This window comes from Phaenicophaeus curvirostris, chromosome 7, assembly GCF_032191515.1.
Source record: "Phaenicophaeus curvirostris isolate KB17595 chromosome 7, BPBGC_Pcur_1.0, whole genome shotgun sequence".
Lineage (NCBI taxonomy): Eukaryota > Metazoa > Chordata > Aves > Cuculiformes > Cuculidae > Phaenicophaeus > Phaenicophaeus curvirostris.
Window position 1 is genome coordinate 41,785,275 of NC_091398.1, and position 12,759 is coordinate 41,798,033.

A 12,759-nucleotide genomic window follows, 5' to 3' on the forward strand; every position below is an offset into this window, starting at 1 on the left:
TCCACATTAAACATCATGATCCAGTGGAAGTGTTTAGCAAGACTCACTGCTGCTGACATATTTTAGTTCCTGTGCTGGTGGCAGTGGCCCAGGGCACTGCCTGCAGTGAGGAGCTGCTGCCTCTTGCCACCAGGCTAAGCCACACATTGATCCAACATCCTGCCGCTCAGGGATGCCACCTTTACAATGCTGCTGGCTGTTACCTTCACCACAAACACCAAGCTTCCAAATCCACAGTCAGACCTCATCCTAAATACAAAAACCCAGCCGCCTTGACAGAGGTGACAGGGCAGCAGCCACTGAAAGAGGAGGTGGCCAGCAGCCCGGCAGTGAGAATGGTGCTCCCATTCCTTGGAGGCAAGACAGCTCTACTCATGGCAAAGACCCTGTCTGTATTGATTTTACAAGGTGCAGCTCCTCCCGAGCCACCCAGTTAACAGAGGAAGTTACTTGTGACACCAGCTCGTACATCAACACAAATCATCGTGCCAGTAACAGATGGTGGTCTGTAGCCTCCAATAACTTTCAACACTAAAACCCTGCTCCTTCTTCTCCAGCTTGGGAATTCTTCTAGCCTGAAACTTCTGAGCAGCCCCTGGAATTACAGCCAGACTCCCTCTGACCCTCAGAAGAGATCACGCTCTCGCTTCATTACTGAACTACCTCGTGACACAGAAGAATTTCCTTCTCCACGTTGTTTAGAAAGAGGAATTTTACACAAAGAGAATTTATGTTACACAGCACCTGCTACAGAACTCTGAAAGTGGTTAAATCCACGAAGTACAAAGCAACCAGATACAGTTGATTCCCAACCACTCACTGAAGTGTAACACACCCACCCATCTCACCATCGCTGGTTCCCTTGGTTTGGGGCTTTTTCTCCCCATGGCAAACAGGGCCATGGCAAACAGGTACCAGAAACATCTCCTTTTTAAGAATATACAGCACATCTTCACTGGTGTTACCCATCTCACACTTCCTTCCATTACGATGATGACCACATGGCCTTTGGGATTTATCTCACCTCAGCTTCTCCTCCTTGGAGAGACTGATTTCTGGCAAGGACACACGTTGACCTTCTGTGAGATCAAACATGGAATAAGGATTCGAAGGCTCAAGTTAAAACTGCTTTAAACATTAATTTAATTTCTCTGCTGCTCTACTTCGTAATTGCTACCCTTCTTGTTAGATACAAGGCCTAAAGTCTCACTGATGGCAAAGTTGCTTCTGGTGCATTTAAAGCAGCTTTAAAGGAAGCGTTCCTCAGTCTGTTTGCTATGGCTTCGGTTTGTCATTGACAGATGAAAAGATCTGTATAAAATTTAGGTGATATTATGTGTTTATTGCAGTAATAACAAAATGCACAACCTGTCACGTGCAAGTATTTCTCTTTTGCATTGCTCAGTCTGCACTACAATTAGGAACAAACTGATTTTCACATACAGAGAAAGAAAAACTCCTTTGAGAACCCCCACAAGCTCAGAGCAGCACAGACACATGCAGACATCCCTTTCAAACCAAACAGGTGAAACAGGCCAAACGGCTTACTGGCTGGCAGCAAAATTAAAGGTAGCATACTCAGAATCCAGTCTTCTCCTACCCAATCATTATCAGCTGCTTAAACAATCCAGTTTGATTGTAATGTATTTCTGCATGCTCTGTCTGCAGAATGGACGTACAAATCCTTTGCATTTCTAGAACTCCTTAAAAAGCTTACAGTGTGTGTGATAACATCGCTTCACAGCTCATGTCCAGAGGCACAGAAGTGCTACAGCTGTCTCTGAAACCTGGTGCAGTGAAGGAGATCCACACTTCTCACATTCAGGATACAAACTCTTCACAAGCATACCTGGAGTTTACTACACAGCTAAACCATTACAGCAGGTACATATTTCCTCTGGCAAAGTGATACAAGTAAGACTTCCTTATGCTAAACTTAATGGAATGTAAAAACCTAAGTCAATCAATGGCCAAAAAGAAAACATGGGAGAAAAGCCCAAATCCCTGATTTTCAACTCTACACTCATTCCCTTAGAGACACATTCACTTTTTACACCATCTTATGAGTCCCTCTCAGGATGGGGTTGGATCGGTGTAAATTAACTCACCAGACAGAGTTACTTTTTTCCTCGGTAGCTGCCAACAGCTGCTCCACAGCCCAGCACACGTCAGAAGTGTGAGAAGATAAGTGTATAAAATGAACTATATCTAGGTGAAGTATAAGTTTTCAAACACATATAGCCATTGAATCCAATCAGAACCCAGAGCTACCTACAGAATTGTTTCTTTGAAGAACACCTAGCTCCTTCCCCAATCCCAGCTTCCATCCTCTGGCCCTTTTAGCTGCAGAGCTGATCAAAACAAGGTCACAACGGTATCCTCCTTTAATGAAAACCTGTACCTCTGTCATTCCTCTGTTCTGGGAAACAGGTGAATTATTTTTGATCAAACGTTCAACATTTTAACAAAGCCACCTTTGAATGCAGCCTGGAAAAGTGTAGCCCTAATGGGTTTGTTTCAAACAGTTTGCAGTTACGGGAAACAGGAGGTCAGAATCCAAAACCCTTCAGACAATGTTCAATGCATCAGCGAGAATCTTAACGTGTGTGGAAACAAGACAAGAACTCCAACGCTTCCTTGTTACATTTTGTGGGGAACAGAAAAAAAGAAAAAAGAAAAGAAAGACTGATTCATAAATTCACAGTTCTGGAACAGGAGCCCTTCCACCTCTAACTGCGCAGCTAAGAGAAACACAGCAATTCCAGACAGGGCGGCCTGTGTGAAAAACCACCCACCACCCTTGTCAGCTCTGGAGAAGCACTCCTGACTTTGCTCGGCTCCAGGGAAGCCTGCACAGGAGCTACAACAGGGACCTCCCCACTTCGTCAAGCCCAGACAGTTCCTAACCCTGAAGTGTTTTGACTCAAACCTCCCTACAACAGACAGCTCCCAAACAGGAGACAGTGGGGTTTTTGTACTGTTACTACAGGAAAAAAGAGCATCAACATCAAAAATCTCAGTCGCAGACAGGTCTGACTGTGGTTTCTACTTGTAGAAAACCAAAATCAAGTGTTCAGTATTTCACTGAGAAGTAAGGGTTCAACAGAGATAATGTTGGTAAAGCGGGAATAACACACCTTGTGTGCTTCCGGACTTAACTCCTGGGCAAGTGGGAAATCAGAGAGCAGTTTAAACAAATCTTAACTTGCCTTTCAATACCCAGAAATGCGATTCCCCTTACAAATGCCCTAGGCATCAACATCACAATGCTTTCCTCTGCTGTCCAGGCTCCTCTCGCTTAGTTCTACTCACTTTCAAAACAACCTCAGGTATTTTTACCTTTCTGCACCCCTTCACACAGTAAATCACCTTTCAGAACAGTGCGAAACCTCCATGACAAGGGCAACAAGTTACAGGCTCCATTTTTTCATATCTTAGAAAGCGTGCTTGAAAACAAACAGAAGGGAAGACAGGTAGATATTCATTATTTCTTTGAAAACAGACTAGCATTAACCTGAAAACTGGGGGTGGTGAAGATAAATGGAATGCTTCGCTGCCACTTCTGAGGATTCGAGTTGTAAAGGCAATTACAAAGCAAGCCTTATACACTAAGGACACCAGTCCTGCTTCATTGAGGACGAAATGCTAGCACACAAATATTTTGTGATTTGCCAAGGCTACAAAGGAACCCAAGGAAGAGGACACCAGACCTACGCTCCGTAGCTTGCCAAGTCTCTCATATTGTGAACTGCAGAACAAATCTCCCAATATTGAAACACAGTTCAAACTCTTTGATAGTGCTCAAAATCCATCACAACAAATGCGATCACAGTTTATACAGAGATTACACTTGCAGTATGAAACTCACCGTAAGGGCTGAAGTGTGCTAGATAATCCAATTCTTAACCAAAGCACAACATACCAAGTTCAAGAACTGAAACACTAACTAGGATCCTTGTTGGAAATGAAGCAAAGCATCTTCAAAACCATGTGCAAGTCAAGTTTAGCAGACACACTGACCTCTGCCAACAAATTAGTTTGCTTTTCCCCCATAACTGCCCCAAACAATCCCATCAGGCCAGAAAAAGCAGGATTATCACAACTAGCTTCAGTTAGCTCTTCTTCACTAAACACTGCAACTTCATTTTTAATTTATCAGTGAAAATGAGATTTGCGTGTGGTAGATTTATAACAGAACCTACCTTTGCTTTCAAGTCAGCACAAATCTCCTGTTGCTTTTGTCTGGCATTGGCCAACTCTGCTTCTGTCTCGTGAGCAGCAGAGGCTTCGGCAGCTGTTGCCACAGCCTTAAGCAGAAAAGCTTTCCTGGCCTGAGCCCAGTTTGACAGCAAGACTCTGCGCTGTTTCCTGATGAAGTGGTAGTGACACCAAGCCTTCTCATGAGCAATCTGAAAAAGTAAAGCATTGCAGAAAGGTTTAAAAGCTATGCACTAATAAAACAAAATAACTGTAGACATTTTTGTAGACCTTGAATATAATTGATTTAATTATTGTATCACAACTATTCCTAGGGAATTCACAGTTTAGGCCCCAAGAGCATTCTGCCAGGCGCCAGGCACGCCACAGGCTCCTGCTTGTCAGTGGGTGGTGATACCACTCCAGCCTTTCCCTGTTTCCCTGCACCACAGGGCACTTCCATACCCCCGCTCTTCTTTTCTGAACTGTGTTTTTGCAATAGGAATAAATTAAATGCAATGGTCCCTTCCTAAAGCACATAAAATGCAAGAAGGGCCTTTCAATACATCTCCAGATTTACTGAGCACTTTCAGCAAGCTAGGGCTCCTCACAGCAAATTCTGATCTACAGAGAACATCACCTGTTCAACTGATTGTACAGACGTTTTTTGTTTCCTGACAGGAAATCTGGAAACGGACTTTCAGTTTGCCAAGAAGCACATCGCCACCACCAGTGTCTGCAGCTAAACCAGTGGATATTTAACCTTAAATACACCTTCTCTGGCTTTACTCCATGAGGTTCCTGAGGACATTCAAGACTTCAACAGAAGCAGTAACAGGTAAGGCTACATATACTGAGGCAGGACACCTATCTTATATCCCCAAAAATAAAAGTTAAAGGCTGACGGAGGTTCTGGAGATGCCTGGCTGCTCACAAGTGTCAGTGGGACCATTCCTGATGCTACCTTCCAGGCTTTTGGCACGGGACACGGGTATGCTGCCTCATCTGGTGCTTAGCTCACAGATATTCCCATCAGCTCCTGGGTGGATGAAGATAAAGTGGTACCACCACCTCTGGAGCTTCTCTTTGGTCACAGGCACATAGGCCACATGGCCATTGCTGCCATCAGCAGCTCAGGGGATCCTTGCCAGCAAGTACCCAAAGCCAAGAAATTCATCAGCAAGAAATGGGATGGAAAGTTTGCCCTTCTTCAATGAGGTGATGCTGGATCAAGCAGGCAGTGCTTGTCCACTGACCCACTCTTCTTGAGACGGAAGACGGCACAAAAGGCTCCAAGTTTAGTTTTCTAATATAACACAAACATTTTAATAGACCCTTAGTACTGTTTTAGCATTTCTGTGTTTGCCATGCTAATACACATACTAACAGGTATTGGTTCAATGCAGAATTATGATTTCCAAATTTAGAATTTAAAAATTTTAAGTGAACCTTCATAGAACTAGGGACACCCAGCAACAACGGCTATGCTTAAAATACCCTTGCATGGTACAAAGCAGGTAATTATTTAGCCTAGTTCTCACGGACAACAGTTCTGAAGTCCATAAGAACTATATTTTTAGGGGAACTATACTAATTATCAGTATCCCTTCACTGCCACTCCTTAGCACAAGGAAGTAGATGGTCTAAAAATACCTGCTGAGATAAAAAAGACTCCTTCTTTACTTATGACATCCTGAAGTGTTCTGGCCTTGAAATGGGTTTCTCGATTAGCTGCTATGAGCTTATTCACTGCGGAGCGTAAGAGGAATCAGCAATCAATCTGAAAGGCTTTATGCATACAAAAATAACCTCTCCCTGAGAGCAGGAGATAACTTTCCGCTCTTCCTGCTATGTATGTGCAATTAACTATTCCTAGACAGTGCAACAAGGCTATGTATCCTCATAAAGAAAAATACCAAGAGAAGCAGAGCAGCATGACATAACTATAAAATCAAGCAGCAAAAGCAGTGCTAACAAACTGATTTTGTGAATTTGGCTCTCAGAGTCCATGGGAACATAAACTCCCCAATGCTGATTTGAAGAAGTAATCGGTTTTCAATGCATTTTGCAGACAAGGTCATCCCTTCTCTGTGTGGAGTGAAAAATACAATTAAGACAATTTAAAAGAAAATGCTTTGCTAAACATTCTTTAATACAGATGTTCACTACAGAATTTCTGTAAGAATTTATATTTAAAACACTGCTGACCAGCTCACGCCTAGATTTGTGCGGAAGGTATCTCTGCAGTGCATCGAGGTACAAAATCCTCCTCCTCTGGAGACCACTTGGATATTGGTTGATGACAGTCTGGAAAACCCACTGGTCTTCTTCCTTCCATCCACTGTTCCTACAGAAATACAGAACAGTCAGCCCCAGTATGATTTAACATTTGAAAAAGAGGAGTCTGGTTCTTACTTTTTAAAGGCCTAACCTCTCAGTGGGCTCACAATCCCCAACCCGTACCGTGGATGTCGGATCAGAGCCAAGAAACTTAGGTTTAAAGAAACAAAGCAAATCTGTAAGGGTGTGTGACCACTTATTGTGCCATCATTCCAGTGAACTGTTCCTTTTCTAAACCTGCCTTTTCATTGAGAAATAACACTGTGTTCCTCAAATACGTTACACTGCACAGGAAATTCAGTGTGAAACTGGAAGAAGATGAACAGTCACTACCACTGAGCACTAAATAAATGATGAAAATGAAATTAATGCAGTGACAACACCTGAATGTAGCTACGCAAGGAAACAGTTTAAAAACAAGCTCCTGACAGCCATCAACTCACCGGCGAGGTATGTGATTCACAATGTTTTAAAGGAGAAGGTGTAGAAATCGGCATGCATTCATATATTTCAGAAAATTAGAGTAGCAATTAGCAGCACAAAACTGATTTAGATTAGATTTTACTCTCAATCTGAACTCCTGCCCTCAAAGGGATTAACGTCTGGCTTTTATTGTCAGCATTAACGCAGAAGCAGTTACACCGACTCAGAGCAAAAGGTCTCCCTATCCCAGTGACCTGTTTGCAGAAGTGACTAAAAGCCTGGGGATAATTAAAAGGCAGCAATCAAACAACTCTACCCACTTCCCAAATTCCTGTAGCCTCCAGCTGTCTGCAGCTCTCAGCCCCCAGTATTGGTGCCCTGGGATTTAACAGCACCACATGCAGTGAGATATCAGAAGAACTTTATCCTTACATGAGTGATAAAATGAGGTATTTTGGAAAGATGACGTTTTGTGGGATGCTCATATGTAATTGATATTAACCTAGATTTTATGATTTGCTCTAGCATTATCTCTAAAGAGTGAACATGAACGCAAGTACTAAAACATTCTACACAATCCAGTTTAGCAGCACTGTGTGAATTCTCTGACAAATTGTTCCCTGGACCCAGCTGTTTGCCGTTGAAGCCAGCCACCACAAAAACGCACAGAGGTGGCTTCAACACAGTAGAGAAAAGGTCTAGCTCCTGCAAAATGTTTATTTGCAGTGACTGACAAATATCAAGCACAAGTTGGAGGCAACACCGAAAGTGACATTCCATTAGCAAAACCAGGAGAGCTGTGGAATTGTTTCCTTATAGGTGACTGCTTATATTTCCCACGACAGACAACAACTACAGATATCTGCGCAGAGTTTTTCCACACATTAAAGAAGAAATAGCACCCTGGTAAAGTGAAACAGGGGTTCTTCAAAGAGGGAACAGTGGCAGTAGCACCTGATGACTTCCGAGCCACAAGTCTGGAACAGCAGACACAGCTCTCCAAAGACAAGACTCCCCAAGCTTTGGCACAGCGGTGGCATTGAAAGATGTGCTGTTTCTGTAATGTTTGCTGCCTCTGAGAAAAACGCCTGGCAGCTGATCATCAGAATTCACGTTTGAAATCCCTCCCTTCTCTCTAGAGGGAGCTTTTTGAGGAAATAAGTTCATCTATTAATTTTACCATTAATTTTATCATCTCTGTGTCATAATTTGATATTCTGAGGTCCAGGCTTTGCGAAGAATAGCTTTAGTAAACAAATTAATTATTCTTTGCTATGGCTTAAATCTCTTCCACTGCAACTGCTTTATGGATGCTGAATCGAGTACAATAACATTTTTAAGATAACATCTAGCATTCCTGTCTTTCCAGCTTATTTGTTTATTAGAAGAACCATAAAGCCCTGCTAGCCTTTACTCAGCAGGAGCCCCAGCCACCCTAAGAGAGTGTTCACTGCTTTATGGCTTGGATTTTGAACGGCCTCTTGTAATTCCTGAAAGAGGTCAGCAATCCTCTCTTGAGAGCCCCAACACCTCTTGTTACAGTCCCACTTGAACACATCATTTTAGCAACGGCAATGAGACCGTTCTAAGGGCAGAGATTTTCTTTCCTAACAACCTACCTTAGGCACGCCTGAGCATACAGCCTTGGGAACAAATACAGGTCTCCTGTCTACAAGAAGAGCAAGGCAAAGTAAGGCACATCTCAGCCAGGAAACATTGCACCATGAGCTTGAGAGCAGGGAAACCCACAGAGCCTGCGGTCCCAAGGCCCATTTCATGATCTCAGAACCACAGAATCATCTCCTCCACCCACAGCACACAAGGGCAGAGGTACCAGTTGCTGCAGCAGTTTCTGCCTCCTGTATCTCACACCTCTCTCAAGCTTCCTTACAGTTTTCCTCTAAGGGCCACCTACCAATCATTCTTCACACTGCTTGGGACTGAAAGATTAAGGTTTGCGAAGGATCCTCTGGGGAACAATCAGCTAGAGCTGGAGCTACAAGTAGTTTATTGTAAGTAGGGGCAAATTGGCTGCCAATGCCTTGGTTTGTCAGCTGTGCCAAAATTTGTCAGCAGTGCTGAGATTTCTTCAGCTGTTCAGAGGCAAAGAGCCAAAAAGAAAGCAGCGCCATCCAGCCCAGTGTATTCACAGCCATTAAATGCATGGAGAATTTAAAAATATCCCGCCTGATGGGATTCAGGTTGTCACCTCGCTTAAACTTTGTAAAATTCCAGAAAGGAAGAGCTCATCTGAAATGAGTCTGAGAAGTGCCAGCAGGTTGTACATTCATATTTAAGCTAATATCAGGCTTTTTCAGTGTCAAGATACTGATGGACTTTTCCAAGGCTGAGTGCCTGACCCAAATATTAAGTGTAGTGCTCGCTTTTCCTGTACGTGTCATCCCCTAGAACACAGGACAACCTTTATGTTGGGTCAGAGCTGAAACACAGCGATTCAACAACCCTGGGGCAGCTGCTTCCTTTGAAGCAGATTTACCCAGCATTAATCCCTGGCTGTATGCGTTCTACGGAAAACACACAGATTGAAGGGAAGCCTCCTCCTCCACCCCATAATCCTGATATCACCTTTGCAATAGCGACATACGCTTGGTGCACCGCTGCTGGCTGAATCTGCAGGCACGCAGCCTGCAACAATGCCCCCGAGCGAGATGCCAAACCCCAGACAAGGAGTTGTGTCAGTGCCGATTGTTGTATCAGAAACATCCTGTTAACAGCCTGGAAAGGGGAACTGCATTTATTTGCCTTAGGCCTAATGTCCCATTCATTAGACAGGGTGCTGCAGAGGATATGGTGCTGAACATGCAGTACTCCATTCATCCCTCGGTTATTTCAATAATTCAGGCATCCCTGGGCAAAAATAATAGCGCTTAGAGAATCACCACCTGTAACAAACACACCAGCTCCAAGTCCACAATCTGCGGATAACCCAGGACTTCGGTATTTCCCAACACAAAAAAATCTATGATTTAGCAACAGTAAAAGAAGTTAAATTAGATTATAAAACACTGTAATCCTATATTATGCTTGAAAAAAACCAGAATTATTCTTCCATCTATAATAACAATAAACACTGCAGCATGCATTCCAGTAGGACTGAAATAATATAGCACAAAGAATACAGCAGACCAAAAATATAGCAAAGGATTATCTTATTTAGCTTTTTCTTCTTTAGAAATTCTGTGCACGTTTTCCAAACTTCCTGTTCCAGACAGCCTGGACAGTTCAGCTGTGAGATGTGTGATGTCAGAAGCCTGGTATTAACACCAGGTTTCTTTAAGGTGCATTCAAACTTTTCAATTATTTAGGTTATAACCATCAAAAGAAATCAGAACCAGGGATCATTACCTATGGAAATCTTCCAACTGCTCATCAACCTCTTGAAGCTTAGACCAGTACCCACTTGCGAGCTTTCGGTATTCATTGAGGACTAAGGTCTTCACATCAGTATAGGGGCATTCCAAAGACAGTAGTGCTGAAGGAATTTCAAGGAAAAGCCCATTTTTCTCTTCAAAAGATTGTACTAATGCCTGTGATAAAAACATACTGCTCAGCAGACAAGTATGCACTGCATTTTCTCTTTCAAAAAGTTGCTGATCGAACTTCTAAGGAAAAGCTTACTTTTGTTTTACAGTCTTCCAGCTCTCTTTCCAAAGCCAGACTTCCAAGGACAAGGAATGCCAAATTTGCCTCCTGTTGCTTCTTCTCAGATTTGATCTATTTCATGAAATATGTCACTGTTACTTCTTCATCTTGTTGTAATGTGAAAGCTCTTATTTAGAGACAAAGAGCCCAATTTCCCGTTCTATGCAGCTATGCTTTCATAGATCTTCGCAGATCAGATCTGCACTATGGCAAGTACAGAGGTTACCAGATACTCTGAATGTGAGTGATAATCTCAAAACTATTGCATAAAAATAAAAGAAAATGCTAAAAGCATAGTGACAATTAATCATAAAAATAGAGTTAAAATACCAACCTGCTGTAACATCTCATCTGGATTGAACTTAGATTTCAGACATGGTTCTTCTAAGAGGTAACGCTGCATTCCAGAGAGCTTGAGTTTCACATTCTCTTTTAGCTGCCAGATAGGAATTAGAGTATTTCTTTGGTACGTGTCCCGCTCCTGTGATAATTCTCTCTCTACAACCACATGAAACAAAGCTTTCTCAAACACACAAAACATTACACAGCACTGTGCGTTCTGAATCTAAACCTGTTGAGCCAGGGATTTAAAGACTTAACCAAATAACCAAGACAATTTTGACTATAACAAATAATCAAGAAATTGATAAAAGCATCTCACCCAAGTCCTTCATATCCAAAAGAAAACTGTGCTTATGGCTTTCTTTGTCAAGAAAAGTCTTCATTTCTGCTTCTGCTTTTTGCCTGGAAGGGGTGAATAGGAGTTTTACAAAAACTTTAATTTCTTATTCATTAAGTAGTCAAGAATGATAAACCTGAAGTACTCTAACAGTTCAGTAAAAAGGGGGATTCTTTGCCTGCAAAGCTTAAGGTGCAGGACTTGGACATGAAGGTATTATGGAAGCCACCTACCCTTCTCTGAGCAAAAATTGCTCTCATTGATCTGCTGCATGCACACTGCACAAGCACAATATTAACATTCCCTGCTGTCAGTGTGAACTCCATATGCTTATTGAGAGACAGACTCTGAGGGAATTAAAATGCATCTGAAAACTTCTGATATTCCTACAAATGTTTGCTTGTCAGAGGTCAACGAACAGCTGTGAGGCCGTCAGACAGAGGAAAATGCACAACAACATCTCCTCCCTTTCTGTGTTCTCCTTGTGGCTACAGACCCTTCCAAAGTAGATCACGAGCTCACGTCCTGCACAGAAAGTTGTCATCAAGTATTTTAATTTTTCCACTCAATGTCCCTTGAATGGAGAATGCCACCACAGCACCTCTGCCCACAGAAGCATTTCTTTAACTCTGGCTAATTAAGATCTCTCCACTCTTACCTGCTTTCGCTCAGCCTTTTGTGCTCTTGCCACCACACTTGCCGATGTTGCTTCAGCAGCATTTGCTCTTTGTTAATTTTTGAAACTTGTTCTGTTCTTTTAATCTGCAGGAAAAATTAAAGCTCATAAGTGTTCTGAATCTGTTTGGGAGCTATATCAAACACCTTCATATGGAAACTTTTAACTACAGAATGAGGAATCTAAAAGCTTTATTCAAAGCTGTGTTTTCTATAGAACAGGGTCAAATGTAACCGATTTTCATGAAAAAAAAAATCATTCCATTTCAAATCACAATTAAATAAGAGGGGGAAGTGAGAAAACGCAGCCCATTTTCCTCTTTCCCTCTCTCTCCTTTTCTTTCCCATCTTTATTTCTCAGGAGGTGAAGGGGGTAAGATGAGCAGGAGAACAAAACCCACACTTTCTTACGGGTGGGAAGATGAAAGAGTGAGAGTGTCTTTCAAGAAAAAGAATTTTTAAAACTGATTACTCAAAAGGAGTGCTTTATCAGAATCTATCCAATTAAAGAGACTCTGACACTGTCCGAGGGCTTCACAAAAACCTGCTTCCAACTTCAGATGAAACAGAACCACATGCATTTGATGGAGTTACTGCTCCACAAGGGACTTGGGGATGAAGAGGTAGCCAGAGGACTCTGGGCAACCAACAATGAAGGACAAAGGAGGGGAAGTCATTCATGGCTGCCAGAAGCCCCTGGGACAAGTCACCTTCCACTTACTCTCCCACCACCATCATTCTCTTCTGGCTTCTCAGTGGATACTCCAGACAAAGCAGATAAA

At 42.6% G+C, this 12,759-nt stretch overlaps 1 protein-coding gene across 4 annotated transcripts in view; it reads right to left on the reverse strand.

Moving 5' to 3' along the window:
• The window catches only part of CCDC148 (coiled-coil domain containing 148), a 55,537-nt gene that overhangs the window by 26,182 nt on the left and 16,596 nt on the right, over nt 1-12,759 (reverse strand). For all 4 annotated transcript variants that reach the window (XM_069861708.1, XM_069861707.1, XM_069861706.1 and 1 more), the window contains 7 exons: nt 11,961-12,064; nt 11,285-11,367; nt 10,958-11,121; nt 10,600-10,695; nt 10,327-10,508; nt 6,406-6,544; nt 4,203-4,409 (listed from right to left, as the gene is read on the reverse strand). In XM_069861708.1, coding sequence (XP_069717809.1) covers nt 4,203-4,409; nt 6,406-6,544; nt 10,327-10,508; nt 10,600-10,695; nt 10,958-11,121; nt 11,285-11,367; nt 11,961-12,064 — 975 coding nt within the window. The remainder of the gene's footprint in view (nt 1-4,202; nt 4,410-6,405; nt 6,545-10,326; nt 10,509-10,599; nt 10,696-10,957; nt 11,122-11,284; nt 11,368-11,960; nt 12,065-12,759) is intronic.